This window comes from Glycine soja, chromosome 10 (genome assembly GCF_004193775.1).
Source record: "Glycine soja cultivar W05 chromosome 10, ASM419377v2, whole genome shotgun sequence".
Lineage (NCBI taxonomy): Eukaryota > Viridiplantae > Streptophyta > Magnoliopsida > Fabales > Fabaceae > Glycine > Glycine soja.
Genome location: NC_041011.1, coordinates 3,168,779 through 3,181,607, shown reverse-complemented (window position 1 = coordinate 3,181,607; position 12,829 = coordinate 3,168,779). Strand labels below are relative to the sequence as shown.

At 32.1% G+C, this 12,829-nt stretch overlaps 2 protein-coding genes across 5 annotated transcripts; one reads left to right on the top strand and one right to left on the bottom strand.

Annotated features, from left to right (window-relative positions):
• Positions 1 to 450: 450 nt before the first annotated feature.
• LOC114371177 lies at positions 451 to 3,268 on the bottom strand. The gene is made up of 5 exons (XM_028328618.1): positions 3,101 to 3,268; positions 1,992 to 2,106; positions 1,259 to 1,348; positions 1,054 to 1,152; positions 451 to 925 (listed from the first exon to the last, which is right to left on the bottom strand). The coding sequence occupies exons 1-5, from the start codon at positions 3,166 to 3,168 to the stop codon at positions 827 to 829; spliced, it is 471 nt and encodes a 156-aa protein (XP_028184419.1). The 5' UTR covers positions 3,169 to 3,268; the 3' UTR covers positions 451 to 826.
• A 1,914-nt stretch (positions 3,269 to 5,182) lies between these two features.
• Positions 5,183 to 9,987, top strand: LOC114371175. Of its 4 annotated transcripts, none has more exons than XM_028328616.1 (8): positions 5,183 to 5,382; positions 6,409 to 6,711; positions 7,162 to 7,361; positions 7,510 to 7,860; positions 7,956 to 8,156; positions 8,316 to 8,386; positions 8,656 to 8,879; positions 9,337 to 9,602. In XM_028328616.1, exons 1-8 carry the CDS (start codon positions 5,343 to 5,345, stop codon positions 9,459 to 9,461), a joined length of 1,515 nt encoding a protein of 504 aa, XP_028184417.1. In that variant the 5' UTR covers positions 5,183 to 5,342; the 3' UTR covers positions 9,462 to 9,602. The 4 variants fall into 4 exon arrangements, with proteins under 4 accessions (XP_028184417.1, XP_028184415.1, XP_028184416.1 ...); XM_028328614.1 differs by having other exon boundaries at positions 5,186 to 5,382; positions 9,351 to 9,987; XM_028328615.1 differs by having other exon boundaries at positions 5,187 to 5,382; positions 8,740 to 8,879; positions 9,351 to 9,987.
• The last annotated feature ends 2,842 nt before the right edge of the window (positions 9,988 to 12,829 follow it).

Sequence of the window (12,829 nt, the reverse complement as noted above, 5' to 3'; positions counted from 1 at the left end):
TTTTAATATAGACAAAAATATCATCTTACTCTTTATTAAGTTATTTAATGCGATAAAAATATTACATAACTAAGATTCCTAAAAAGCATGATTCACATGATTCTGAGGCAGAGAAATTTCAATGTCAACCCTACCAAACACCATGCATTCCAAATATAAGAAAATCCTGACTTCTTAATTTAAACGGATAAATTTTACCAATTGAATCATTTTAGGTCATTAATTCTTTTTTTATTACTTATTAAAAATTATCCAAATTAACTGTTTTGCTTTGTCAAAAACCTAATCCACCAAAGCAACGCAAGCTCAATTGATCCGCAATATTTCCCTCCATGCCCAACACAAATTTATGTTTTTGAAAGTGGAGAAATCATCATATAACATGATGGTAAAATACAGGCACAAGAAGAAAATAAAAAAAATGAGAGGAAGGAAACACAAATCGGGAGGTAGTGGAGAACTCAAGTTGAGTTATATAATAACATCACGTGCCAGACTTTCAAAGACTTTACATCAAGATAGATAAAACAGAATGAAAGTGACACTCTGAAGATTATGCGCAAAGGCTTCTCATCCTTTTGTTTTCCTTTTTGAAAGACAAGTTTAGCAATTGAAAGATAGTTTCTAACGCCATGATAACAGATCATACAAAAATAATAATAGCCAATAATTTAATCCAAGTGAAGCCAAAACTACCAAGCTCAAAGGGAGGAAGATTGATTCTGAACCAGAGAGTACTCAACCAAAATCCTGGCAGATTGGAGAGGATATGATGAAGAACCAGGAAACAACAGCCCCCAATGAAAGGGGTCCAATGCTGCAAAAACTAATAGGTTTTTGTCTTTGGAGCCTTCTTGGGTACCCTTCTAGGGATGGAGTTTTTCATGCCAATGAAAAACAATAGAGCCCCGAAAAGAGCCATGTTCTGCAAGGAGTAATTATATTTGATGAACAAGTGCAAAAATACATCAAGTCACATTGTAATAACAGCTTGAATATGGCACACATGAAAATAAATTCGAAATTAAAAATAAAAAAAATCACTGCTCCAACCTGTGTAAATTTGATGAACAGTTGAGTAAATTCTTTGTCCTCACTGTCATAATTGTAAAAATCATAATGGATTGGGGTAGCAATCAGCTGGTGCAGGAGCTAATGCCAAGAAAAAAAATTAAATTAAGAGTTATAACTAGAAAAATAAAGCACATGAGAAGAAAATGAAATCCAATATATTCATAGAGAAGATTTGACTACAAACCAGAAGCAAAGCTCCAAAAGAGCTGCCAAATATGAAAAGAACCCCTCCAAGGCCCTTCAGAGCAATAGCCCCAGCAATTAAAAATTTCAGCTGTTCAAAACATCAGTGATATCAGAGAAATTCTACCATACAAGATAATATAATATGCATGCAAGAGAGAGGAAAATTACATTTTGATGTATAAGATAAGGTGTTATATGTACATAACAGTCCTAATGCAAGAAAGTCAATTATTTTCAAATGTAATTTTAAATTGTGCATAACTTCCCTAACCCTTGTCTATCCCCCAACATTATCAATTTTATTGACAGATCAACTGTTTCATTATTTTTCTTCTCAATTTTATCATTCATGGCTAACACAGGCTGAATAACCTTGCCAGTTGAGAACCCTAAATTTGGTATGGGCAAGCCCAAATAAACCTCAAGGATAAAGGCAATACTAATATCCACTAATACCATGTCCTCAATGGCTCATTCTTCTTTTTCAAATCAAGTACATTCCTTTTATTTTAGTGAAAGGGTACAATCATCCCTCAACATACACTGCAAGTTCTGCAAGATAGTATTACATAACTATTTACTATTGTAGTATTAGATAAATTCTTCAATTACTATAAATTGAAAACAGGCACAAACCTACTTTTCCAAAAAAGACACACACCTGCATACAGCATATGCACATGAGAGAGAGAGAGAGAGAGAGAGGGAGGGAGAGACAGAGAGAGACTAACATCAATCTCAGGAAGTTGAAAGCCAACTTGAGAATGCACTCGATGTGTAAAGGCATCAAACTTAGGTCTGAGTGCTTTTGCTGCAGGTCCCCCATCAACTCCAAATTCGTTAAATCTATAGTAAAACACAAAAGACACATTAAACAAGATAATTCACTTAAAGCACAAAAACAAAAGCGGGGATGGACCACAAAAAAGTCAAGAGAATCAGTCAACAATTAATTAGCATGCTTGCAAAATTAAAACATCAAATTGAAAGAACTTAATTATTAACCTTAGTCTCTAAGTCAACATGGAAAGTAAGCACAACACAAGCAAAGCAACCAACCCCATCAACTCCTCCAAACCCACAACGAATAATTTCTAAATCAAGCACAATTGAATGTATAGTAAAATCATAATAATGAAGTCACACACAAGAATTCAAAGCAACCCAATTCAGTAAGAATGAGAACATGGTCAAGCAAAAGCCAAATTACTCATTACACAGCAAAATATGGTAAGTATTTTTTTTTCTGACCAAGGTCCGAAAGGAGTGACACATCTACGTCAGAGGATGGGGGCGCACACAAGTATTCTCCTCCCAATACGATTTATTTCATATCAAGGGCCAACCAAGATTAAACATAATAACATAAATATACCATATTCCAGCTTTAAGATAATATCCCTTCACAAGGAAATGAAATCAGACATATAAATCTGCGGCCTAGACAAGAATTAATTTAATAATTAGAAATATTCAAAAAACCAAAAATAAATTCGAGCTCCTCGCACTTCAACCAAATCTGAGCACAACTAGTTAACACGATAACGTCAGAATAATTAAATATCTAACACGAAAACGTTGTCTTCGAAATCTTAATGGATCGACCATGAAAAAGTAAACGCAGATCTAAGCGGTTGTTTTACTTAGACAAGCGGTTTCAACCCTTAAACGTAACGGATCCAACTACCACAGCAAGTAAATAGCCAAATCTATGGAAGCAAGTTACGGAGAATCCAGAAACTTTAATTAATTCGTTTGTTTTGAATAAAAAATACAAAAAATAACATTGTATGCATCAAATTCTATAAAAAATGAAAGGAGAAAAAAAGAAGTTGCTGACTCTTGGTAAGCAGAGAGTATGAAGACGGAAGCGAAGAGAACTCTGCCGAGGAAAGAAGCGAACGCCATTGTTATTTGTTTTTCTCTTTCTTCCGAAGCAAAGAAGAGCAAATCTAGGGCGCTGTTTTTTTTTTTCTTTCTTTCTTTTCCTCGGCAGAAAATAGAAGAAAGAGAAGGAAAAGATTTGAAATTAAAAGTGAGAGAACAAGGGTATTATAGTCAATTCGTCTGTCTAGATGTGGATTTTGGTGGCAATTGGGCCTCTTGTTGGGCCGTTTAAGTTATGGAAAGTGGATCACTGGGTAGAGGAAAAATAATAGGATATTTTTTTAATAATTTTTTCAACATTGAATAAATTTCGTGTAAAGAAATAGTTGAATTCGTTCTTATGAGATTTTGTTTTATATATTTTAAAAATAGATGTGGGGGGATTTAAAAGAAAAATAGTGACAACTTTGAAAAAAAAAAAAAGAGTTAGGATGAAGTTGAAATGTATTTGAAGACATCATGGTATATTCACAATCTTTATTTAAAATTTTTGAATTTTTAACACAACTGAACTGTCACAACATAACAAAAATTGAAATTCTGTTTGATGTTTATAGTGGTAGCTAAGGAAGTTCGATCTCGATCGCTAGCTACGTACGGGTCACATCCATCAACACCAGGTGCTTTTCTTCCCTAACTTTAGCAGCTTGGGTCATGGAAGCATGAATCAAACAAACCAATCCACTCAAGTAGATATGAAAGTTAACAGTAGAAGAACTAGGTTAAATTGACTAAGTCATTAATATAGTTTATATATGCATTTTTTATTTTATCGAATGTTTTCTATATAGTTTTATCTTTGATTTTGGGCCACTGAATTGTCTTATCAATGAACTTATTGAATAAAAATACATATATAAATAATCCATTTTAAAAATTTCTATTGATCAACGGAAAATCAAAGAACTCTCATCTCATATCACGCTTAGGTCTAGGAACATTTTTAGAAGACACGAGTACTTGGGATTTTTCTTTATTTTTACCATAGATACAAGGCCTTGAGGCAGAAGGTGTTGGTCACATCTCTCATGAGATGCTTTGATTACGAAAACCAAGCAATTAGGTAGCAAAGAAAAGGATCGTTAGAAATGACACTGGTCATTCCTCAAACTTTTAATTCACATCCAATCATTCTCGATCGTTAACCTTCTCTAGCTTCAATGAGGTGCCAGCGTTTCCATATATAAAACAAAAACATAAAGAAATAAAGACATCTATATTTGTAAACCTTTTTAATTTGCTGAATTCAAATAAGTATTGTATGATATAATTAAGCATATTTCGACACTACTTTCAAATTTCAATTAAATGAAACAAAAAAATGGGTTCACCAAACAACCATACGGTGATACACATATAACTTTGGACAACTAAATGTGAAGATTTTCTTATATATATATATATATATATATATATATATATATATATATATATATATATATATATATATATATCATGTCAAGTTTGGTTAATTTTGTTTAAGATTTTAACTTTGTGTCTTTTAAATGAAAAAATAATAATCCTACTGCTTACTTTAAAAGAAATTAAGAAGAAAAGAAAAAAAGAGAGACAATGTAAAGAAACATGATTTTCTCCTATTTTATTCAGGAGATAAAATAGAAAGAGAGAGAAAAGAAGGATTAAATTGTTAGATTAAAAAAAATTATCTCTATACCAATAAGCAATTTTTTTTTTTGGTAAAAATAATGATATCTAGACAATCTTATTTAAACATGTAGAAGTATTATGGAAAAAAAAATTATTTATTTAAACTCATAAAAGTAGGTTACGATTTCTAAAATTATTCATATAAATTTTATATTCAAACTAATAATGTATACTCTCCCACAAAATCTTTAATTAAATAAGCACTCTATCAAACTAACAATCATTTTAATATTGTCATTCTACTTTTTTCCACCACATGGATTCCTCTTGATGTAAACGATTAAATTATCACATTTTTATATTTAGAAACTAAATTTATATTTTATATTTTTTAGGAAAGAATTTATTTATCTATTTACATAAAGAAAAAATGAGCAAGATCCTTGAGTAAGATTTGTAGAGTATTCCTGAAGCGGAGCGGTGCGGTGTCTTGTTTCTGCGAACCATCTCTTTCTCTTCCTTCCAAGTTGCCACCGAGCGCTGAGCCACTTCGGTTTTTTCACTGTTGTTTTAGTATCCAATTCCAAATGAATACCCAATACGTCAAGCAACTGCTCCGTAATTTCTGTAAGTTCACTTTTTTCTTTCTTTCTTTCTCTTCTTTTCTCCCGTTATGATTATAGTATATTCATTCTAATGATGCATTCGATACATTGCATCCTCAGTAAAAACCTTTTTTTTTCTTTATTATTTATTTGCCCACCATGTGTTTGTGCTTTTGCCACCACTGAGAATAGCGTGTTCCAATTCTAGACTAGGATTTTCTTTTAAATTATTATTATGGGAGAATTAGAGGAATAGCGTGTACCTGATATCCTTGATGCATGCCCACACTTTCTACCATTTAATATCATATGTTTGCAACATCATTCACTTTTAAACAGTAGTCTAAATTTGGTTTTGTCTGAAAGGATCATGCTTGCTTGTTTTCAACCAAACATGATGATGACGTTCTTAAAAGCACCATTTATTGCAAACTTGTTTTTGAGATTTAAAATTTTCCAAACATAAAATTACTTGGTTTCAAACCCAAAGATAATTGGATGTCAATTGTCAAATTTACAGTCGTTTGCCCAAACACATTAAGATTGTAAGACTAAAATGACAAGACTATGTTTTACTGATTTTAAATATTGGTTTAGAAATTATTATGAGTTATGTAATATATTTTATACATTTAAATATCATTTAATATTTTATTTTAACACCAGTATCTTAATTTTTAAGGAAGTTGCTGTGTTGGTGTACATATCGGATACAATACTTGAACGGTTGAACATGTATCCGTGTGACATAGTTTGCTACCTTTTGCTAACTATCATTTCATATGGTCATTGGTCATCATAGAATACCTTTTTTCTTTTTTCTAAAAATAAATTTGTGTAAGAGAGTGAGCTTATCACTGATGCTGAACTTGGGGAAGCCCACAGAAGGCTTCTCGGGGAGGGAGAAGGGGAAAGAAGATGGGTCCCTAGTTTCTATTGCCTAGTACTTAAGTTTCATTTTTTTTTTTTTGTTAATACAATTTTCTTGCTAGGAAATAGTATCAAAATATTTTCATCTATTACTTTTAAATTTTAATTGAATGTGCAGATTCTACCAAATTTTTTCTCAACAGAGAAAAACCACATTGGAACTATATGCATAGGGTTTTTAACCAGCTTCAATTGCAAAGGTCAAGAGCAGACAAGGTAGAAGATAAGCTAAAAGAAGAGCAAGAAACACAACAGATTTCTTTCAAATCTGAAGTGAAGAAGGCGGATGGAAATGATGGGATTAGCAAATACTCTTCTGATGATGAAGATTCCTTGGATAGTAAGTGGAAGTTGGAGCTGGCTTGGCTTACAAAAGCACTTGAACCAGCTCTGCAATTTTGTAGGTGGGCTTTGCCAACAGGTCTGTTAAGTGTTATGTCATTGTGTCATAACATGTTTCATTTGATGAAGTAAGATAGTTAGAATGGCTATAAATTGCAAGTACCTTCCTATAAAATCATCTGTTATAAATAAGTTATAAGTGATAGATGACTCGGCTATATTATAGAAGGGTGACCCAGTGCATGAGGCTTCTTCCTGGTGGGATCTAGGGAGGTGAGATGTACACAGCCTTACCCCTACAAGTGGAGAGATTGCTTCCTAGATTTGAACTTGTGACCTCCTTGGTCACAAGACAACAACGTTACTATTGTTCCAAGGCTTGCCCTCACGACTCAATAACATTATATGACAATCTATTTATATCATTAGCATATGTTTTTCCTGTGCTCCATAAACACTACTTGATCATATAATAATCCAATTTGCTTTACAATGAAACAAGGCTGATTTCTTTTTCCATGTTATGCAGGAAATGGAATTGGAAACAAACCCCCACCAAGCAATCGATCCCTTACGGAAATAATTGCCTGCATCCAACGAAGCAAGATTGGAATCCAGGATTGGAGCTTGAGTGACCTTACAATTGGCTTGTATCTGATCTATCTTCGTCAAGCTTCTACACATCCATTTGAAGATATCAAAGGCATTCAGATATTGTCAGAATCCATTGTAACTTCTGAAACTGCATTTGAGGCAGAAGGCATTTGAATGTTCATGTGATATTGTGATCTTTTACTATTAATGTTAGCATATCACTACAAATAATTTTGGTCTAGTTCATGCTTGATTCTTATTAATATATCTTAATGAATTTCAGGTTCAAGATCTCATATATCATATTGAGTTGGCTAAAGGTGCTTATAGGGATAACCCTTTTAGCCTTTCAAGGAACTGCATGCTACGAGAAAGTAATGTCAAAAAATTTGTTAAATACTCCAGCGTAATGAGGCCTGCATACTATATAGGGGTTGATACCCGTAAAAAGCTTGTAATTTTGGGCATTCGTGGCACACATACTTTTTATGACCTTATAACTGATATTCTTTCCTCAAGTGATGGTGAAGTCACCTATGAAGGCTATTCAACCCACTTTGGCACTGCTGAATCTGCACGTTGGTTTCTCTGTCATGAGATTGAAATAATAAGAAAATGCTTGGAGAAACATGCGGTGGGGATGATCTTACTTCATCTATTTTGCTTTTCGTTTCTTAGTTTATTTATTTTTCTCTTTCATGTCATGAAGTGTAGCCAACTGTTTAACAGGGATTTAAGTTAAGACTTGTGGGTCATTCTCTGGGAGGTGCTATAGCTTCTTTATTGGCAATAATGATCCATAGAAAATCACCAAAGGAGCTGGGTTTTAGCCCTGACATTGTATCTGCTGTTGGATATGGAACTCCACCATGTGTCTCTAGAGAACTTGCTGAAAGCTGCTCTGGCTATGTATCGACAGTTGTGATGCAGGTATGTGATCACATTTGACAAAGTCTTTTTAACAATATTTGATCTGGAAGAAAGTATTATATCTATGATTTCCTGAGATGAGTAATATTCGTTTCCTAAGTTTTGTCTATATTTATCTTTTGTGTTTCCTTATGACTTGCTGCTTTTGGAAATGTACAGGATGATATTATACCTAGATTGAGTGTAGCTTCCCTTACAAGGCTCCGAAATGAAATTGTTCAGACTGATTGGTGAGTGATATTTAACTTATAATCTTGAAGTAAGCACACACCCCTCGTCTTGTCCATTGATAGGACATGCAAGAAAGCAACCAACTGCATCTCTGCTATAATTTTTTTTCCCTTGTATATGTAATTTTTTTTTATTAAATATAAGAAATGGGAAAATCATTGTTTTGGAAGTTGGAATTATCTATAAGTGAGATATGTGGATGGTGAATGAGTATTCCAACAGAGAATTTCTACAACACTGTAGATCTTAAATATCTAAAATCTTGTAGGTATCAATGGCTTCAAAAGCTAAATATGCTTTTGGTAGTTATCCAAAAAAAAGGTTTGATCAAAGTATATGATAATTTCTCCAGGATGAGTGTAATTGAGAAAGAAGACTGGAAAAGTGTTACGGATTTGGTTACAAATGCAAAGCAGTTTGTGTCTTCAGTGCAAGATGTAGCTCGCAGACTTGCTGATTATGCAAATTTCAGGAGAAACAAAAGTTTAGCTGGTAAGCCTTTTTGCTGTACTGGTTCAAAACTTATTGTCTTGGGAAGAGTGGACCTAGCGACTCCATTTCTTCTTTGCCGTCTCTTCTTGGGGAAGTACTTTTCTTACACCTTTTAGTACCTATATTCTGGCAGAATTGCATTTCAACCCCCTCCCATTGGTGAGGAGTTGGCAGTAATTATGTTGAAGAACCAATCAAACTTATTTCTTGTGCTCAAGATAAATTTATGGTGCAAGCAGTATTTAAGAAGTGAGAAAGAAGATATTTGATTGTTTAGACATTTGCTTGTAAACAGTTATTTGATAGTATAGACATTGCATTACATTTGCTTGTAAAAAATGAAGTAATTGTAAACTATATTTTTGCTTGTTGATGTTTAATGCTTATTTGTGTTCTTTAATTGCATTTATTGTGTCGTTTGTGTGACATGACTATCAATCAGATGTTTAATGTTTAGGTGTTTGTAAACAGTTGGTACTGCTGATAAGGAGTTGCCAGTTGCCACTGAAGCTCCTCTGCCCTCCAAAGCTGCAAAGGAGAATTCAGGTGTCACGAAAGTTGAGGGAACTAAACCTGCAGTGATCGAGGAGTTATTTATACCTGGGACTGTTTACTATCTTAAGAGGAACCTGGCATCCCAAAATGTTGGAAAGGATTTTTTCACCCTTTACAAAAGGGAGCCTGGTGAGCATTTCCAAAAGGTAATCTTTTCGGGGAATTTTATCACAGACCACAGATGTGATAGCCATTATTATGCTTTGAGAGATGTCCTTAAAGGTTTGCCATGGTGTGGAAAGGAAGGTATATTTAAATAGAAAATGTTAATTATTTTAATTTAATTTTTCCATATCATTTTATTGTAATAAAACTGTACATTGTGTAACTAATTTTCTGTGCTTTGGGGGTGCCTTACAGTTCTTTAGTCTGTGCGGAGGTGTTAACAATAGCACAGTAGATTAGAAGTTTGGCAATTTTGGCTAAATACATTAAAAATTGTGGATAGTTTGGTTATATCCTAAAAAAAGAAAATGCTGATTTAGTCCTGTAGCAAATAATATTCGATCATTGTTTCCTTAAGGACTGTCATGCTGTAGTTCATGTTTTTGAAGAGGTGTCTTTGAATTTCTTCATCCCTGTCTTGTCTAGTTTCGTGTATTGAGTATTTCAGTTACTTTTCATTCGCACTAAACCATTTATAATCTTAAAAATCAAGAGTCAAATTTCAACTTATACAGTATATAATAAATAATAGCTCAGAGCAAATGAGAAGAAAAAATTCCAACCTAGAATTTTAGGAAATCTTTTTTGCGTCTATCCATTACACGTTTTCAGTGAAATGCATCAGCCGGTGGGATATTTGAGATTAATGATACAAAATGATAGCAAAAATAATGAGATATTTCTCATTGATACAAGCAAGATGATTAAACTGGAGTAGAGATCCAGGCTTATTTGTAATCGCATAATATATACTAAATTTGAAGGCGAATTTTATTGTATTGTGGTAGTAAATTTTGACCTTTAAATAGGCAATAAGAAAAAGACGTGTGGTTACAAAAAAAAGAATAAAATACAAAATAATTATTACGAGAAATATGTATAAAAAAAATTGGTTTAGATAGTTTGGAACATACAAAGAATATCACTATGAACAATTCAGGAAAAAATATCACTACGAACACCAACAAGGAGAGTAAATTGTATGGTGTTTAGGAGGGGGAAATTAAGAAAAACATTTGAAAAAAGTTGAGAGATTTTATAATAAATAATTGGTCTTTAATTGAGTCAAATAGCATTATGTGATTCATATAGCTAGCTGATGAGACAACTTTTGTCAGTTTTTTCTGGGAGGGGGTGGGGGTGTGTGAGGGGGTTGTAGATGAATTATTTTGAAAATCATAATCTGTCTCGACCAAATCATGGAAGCATGATATTAGAAAGGAAGAATGTGCTCTTTGATAAATGTGTAATCTTTTTGTTACTACCATAACCAATAATAAATTCCCCCATTATCACAAACCAATTTTTGGGAGAGCACGGGGACCAACCTATAAGCTTCATATGAGGCGTTTTTTTCTTAACCTCAGAAAGATGTTTACAAAATACATAAATTGTTTTTATTGTTTTGTTTTGTTCTGTTGTTTTTCTTTTGCGTTTTTTTTTTTTTTTCCTTTCATGACCCTCAAAAGCATGTTCTCAGGCGGTATAAAAACCATCTTTCAATTCAATTTGCACCACTTTAGATTTTCTTTTGCTTTTCACCGTGATACCTTTTACCAAATCTATGCTAGACCTAACCTAATATGATCATGCCAGTTCTCAATTGCTATAGCTGGGTGTCACTCTTTAATTGGTTGTTGATTATTGAATTCTTATAAATTTGTCATGTATTTGAATTGATATAATAATAAATTTAGTGATTTGACACAAATGATTAATATGTTGAAGTTAAAATTGAATCATTTAGATATTATTTGAATTTGATTTTTGATAGAAATAATTGTTGATCGGACTTTTCTTACTTCCGACTAAATTCAGAATCAATCAAAGTTCATTTCTCTAATTAAATAATATTATTATCATTGTTGACTGATGATACATATATTATATGATCATTCTTGTCATATTTAATGACACTTACACAACTATATAAGATGATAAGCATAATTACAACAATATAATGCATATAAATATATATGAACAATAATAGATCAAGCGCGCACACACACTCTCAGTTAACAAGGCAGCAATCCTGAAAATACAAACCCAAAGAACAGAAAAATAGAAAATACACATTCTCCTATTACAAAGAAACCTAAAAAGAGATGAGATATTCTTCAATTTTTTCTTTCCTTTGTAATTCCTTCTGGATTTTCACGTGCTCTGCAACAACATAGATTAAGATTACCTAGATCCAACCTTTGGTTGCTAGGCCTTGCTACAATTCAGCCTCTAACAAGCTCCATTAAATCCAACGTAGTATTTTTACCACCACAATTTTTTTTTCTCAACTTGGAAATGTTAGATTTTCACCTCTTTCATGAATATAATTTTGTCAGAAACATAGGTAAATAAAAACTCCGAGAAACAATGTTTCATGAGAATGTTAATTTTTTTTTTTAAAATAAATCCAATATAGAAATAAACATTCTCAATTTCAGATTCTTGAAAAATTAAAAAAAAAAAATCTCTTGTACCAAATATCCCATAAGCGTGTAGCTATATTACCTAAAAATTGGTTTGTTTGTTTATTCATTTAAGTTGAATCAAAGATGTGCCAAATAATAGTTATAATAACATGTTGTGCATTACTTAATTGGATTTCAAGTTAATAAAGTGAGTTAGTATTTTAATAGACTATAAATATTGAGTTATATTTTTCTTCTAAAAAAAATTAAAACTCAAATGTAGTTTCTTAAGTTATTTTGCATATTTTTACTGAATTAGAATTGAATTTTCATTTCAAATTATCAATAATCTATATTGACTATTACACAAGATTTTAAATTGTGGTCCTTGTTATAATCATAGTTGCACTATTATCTTTTATAAGAAATTACAAATAAATACAATTGATATGATCAATGTCAATTATGATAAAGATACAATAGTGTAGAGATCCCCAAACCTTAATAGACTTGACTTATTCTATAAAATAAAGGTTCGTGTTGTGCATGACTCATTATATAGGTGGGCAAATGTTGGAGTAAATTTTTATTGTGATATATATATATATATATATATATATATATATATATATATATGATGTAATCCGATTTGTTCGTTCTATAATAAGAACATCTTTTACTTTCAAGAACATAAACATATTTGTTGAATCTAATTAAGTAGTTATCAGTGTGTTAATTATATGGTGACTATTGCTAACCATTTTGTGTTATTCATTGATTGTTTCATAAAATGATATCTCCTTTGTTCCATTATAATTGATA

What these genes read in the sequence shown, in the direction of transcription:
- LOC114371177 (XM_028328618.1), bottom strand. Translation starts at nt 3,168, where the DNA reads ATGGCGTTCGCTTCTTTCCTCGGCAGAGTTCTCTTCGCTTCCGTCTTC. An exon ending in TTCAACTTCCTGAGATTGAT is followed by an intron (nt 1,349 to 1,991) that starts GTTAGTCTCTCT and finishes TGTTTTGAACAG; the next exon opens with CTGAAATTTTTAATTGCTGG. An exon ending in TGTTCATCAAATTTACACAG is followed by an intron (nt 926 to 1,053) that starts GTTGGAGCAGTG and finishes TACTCCTTGCAG; the next exon opens with AACATGGCTCTTTTCGGGGC.
- LOC114371175 (XM_028328614.1), top strand. Translation starts at nt 5,343, where the DNA reads ATGAATACCCAATACGTCAAGCAACTGCTCCGTAATTTCT. An exon ending in GCAACTGCTCCGTAATTTCT is followed by an intron (nt 5,383 to 6,408) that starts GTAAGTTCACTT and finishes TTGAATGTGCAG; the next exon opens with ATTCTACCAAATTTTTTCTC. An exon ending in AATGCTTGGAGAAACATGCG is followed by an intron (nt 7,861 to 7,955) that starts GTGGGGATGATC and finishes ACTGTTTAACAG; the next exon opens with GGATTTAAGTTAAGACTTGT.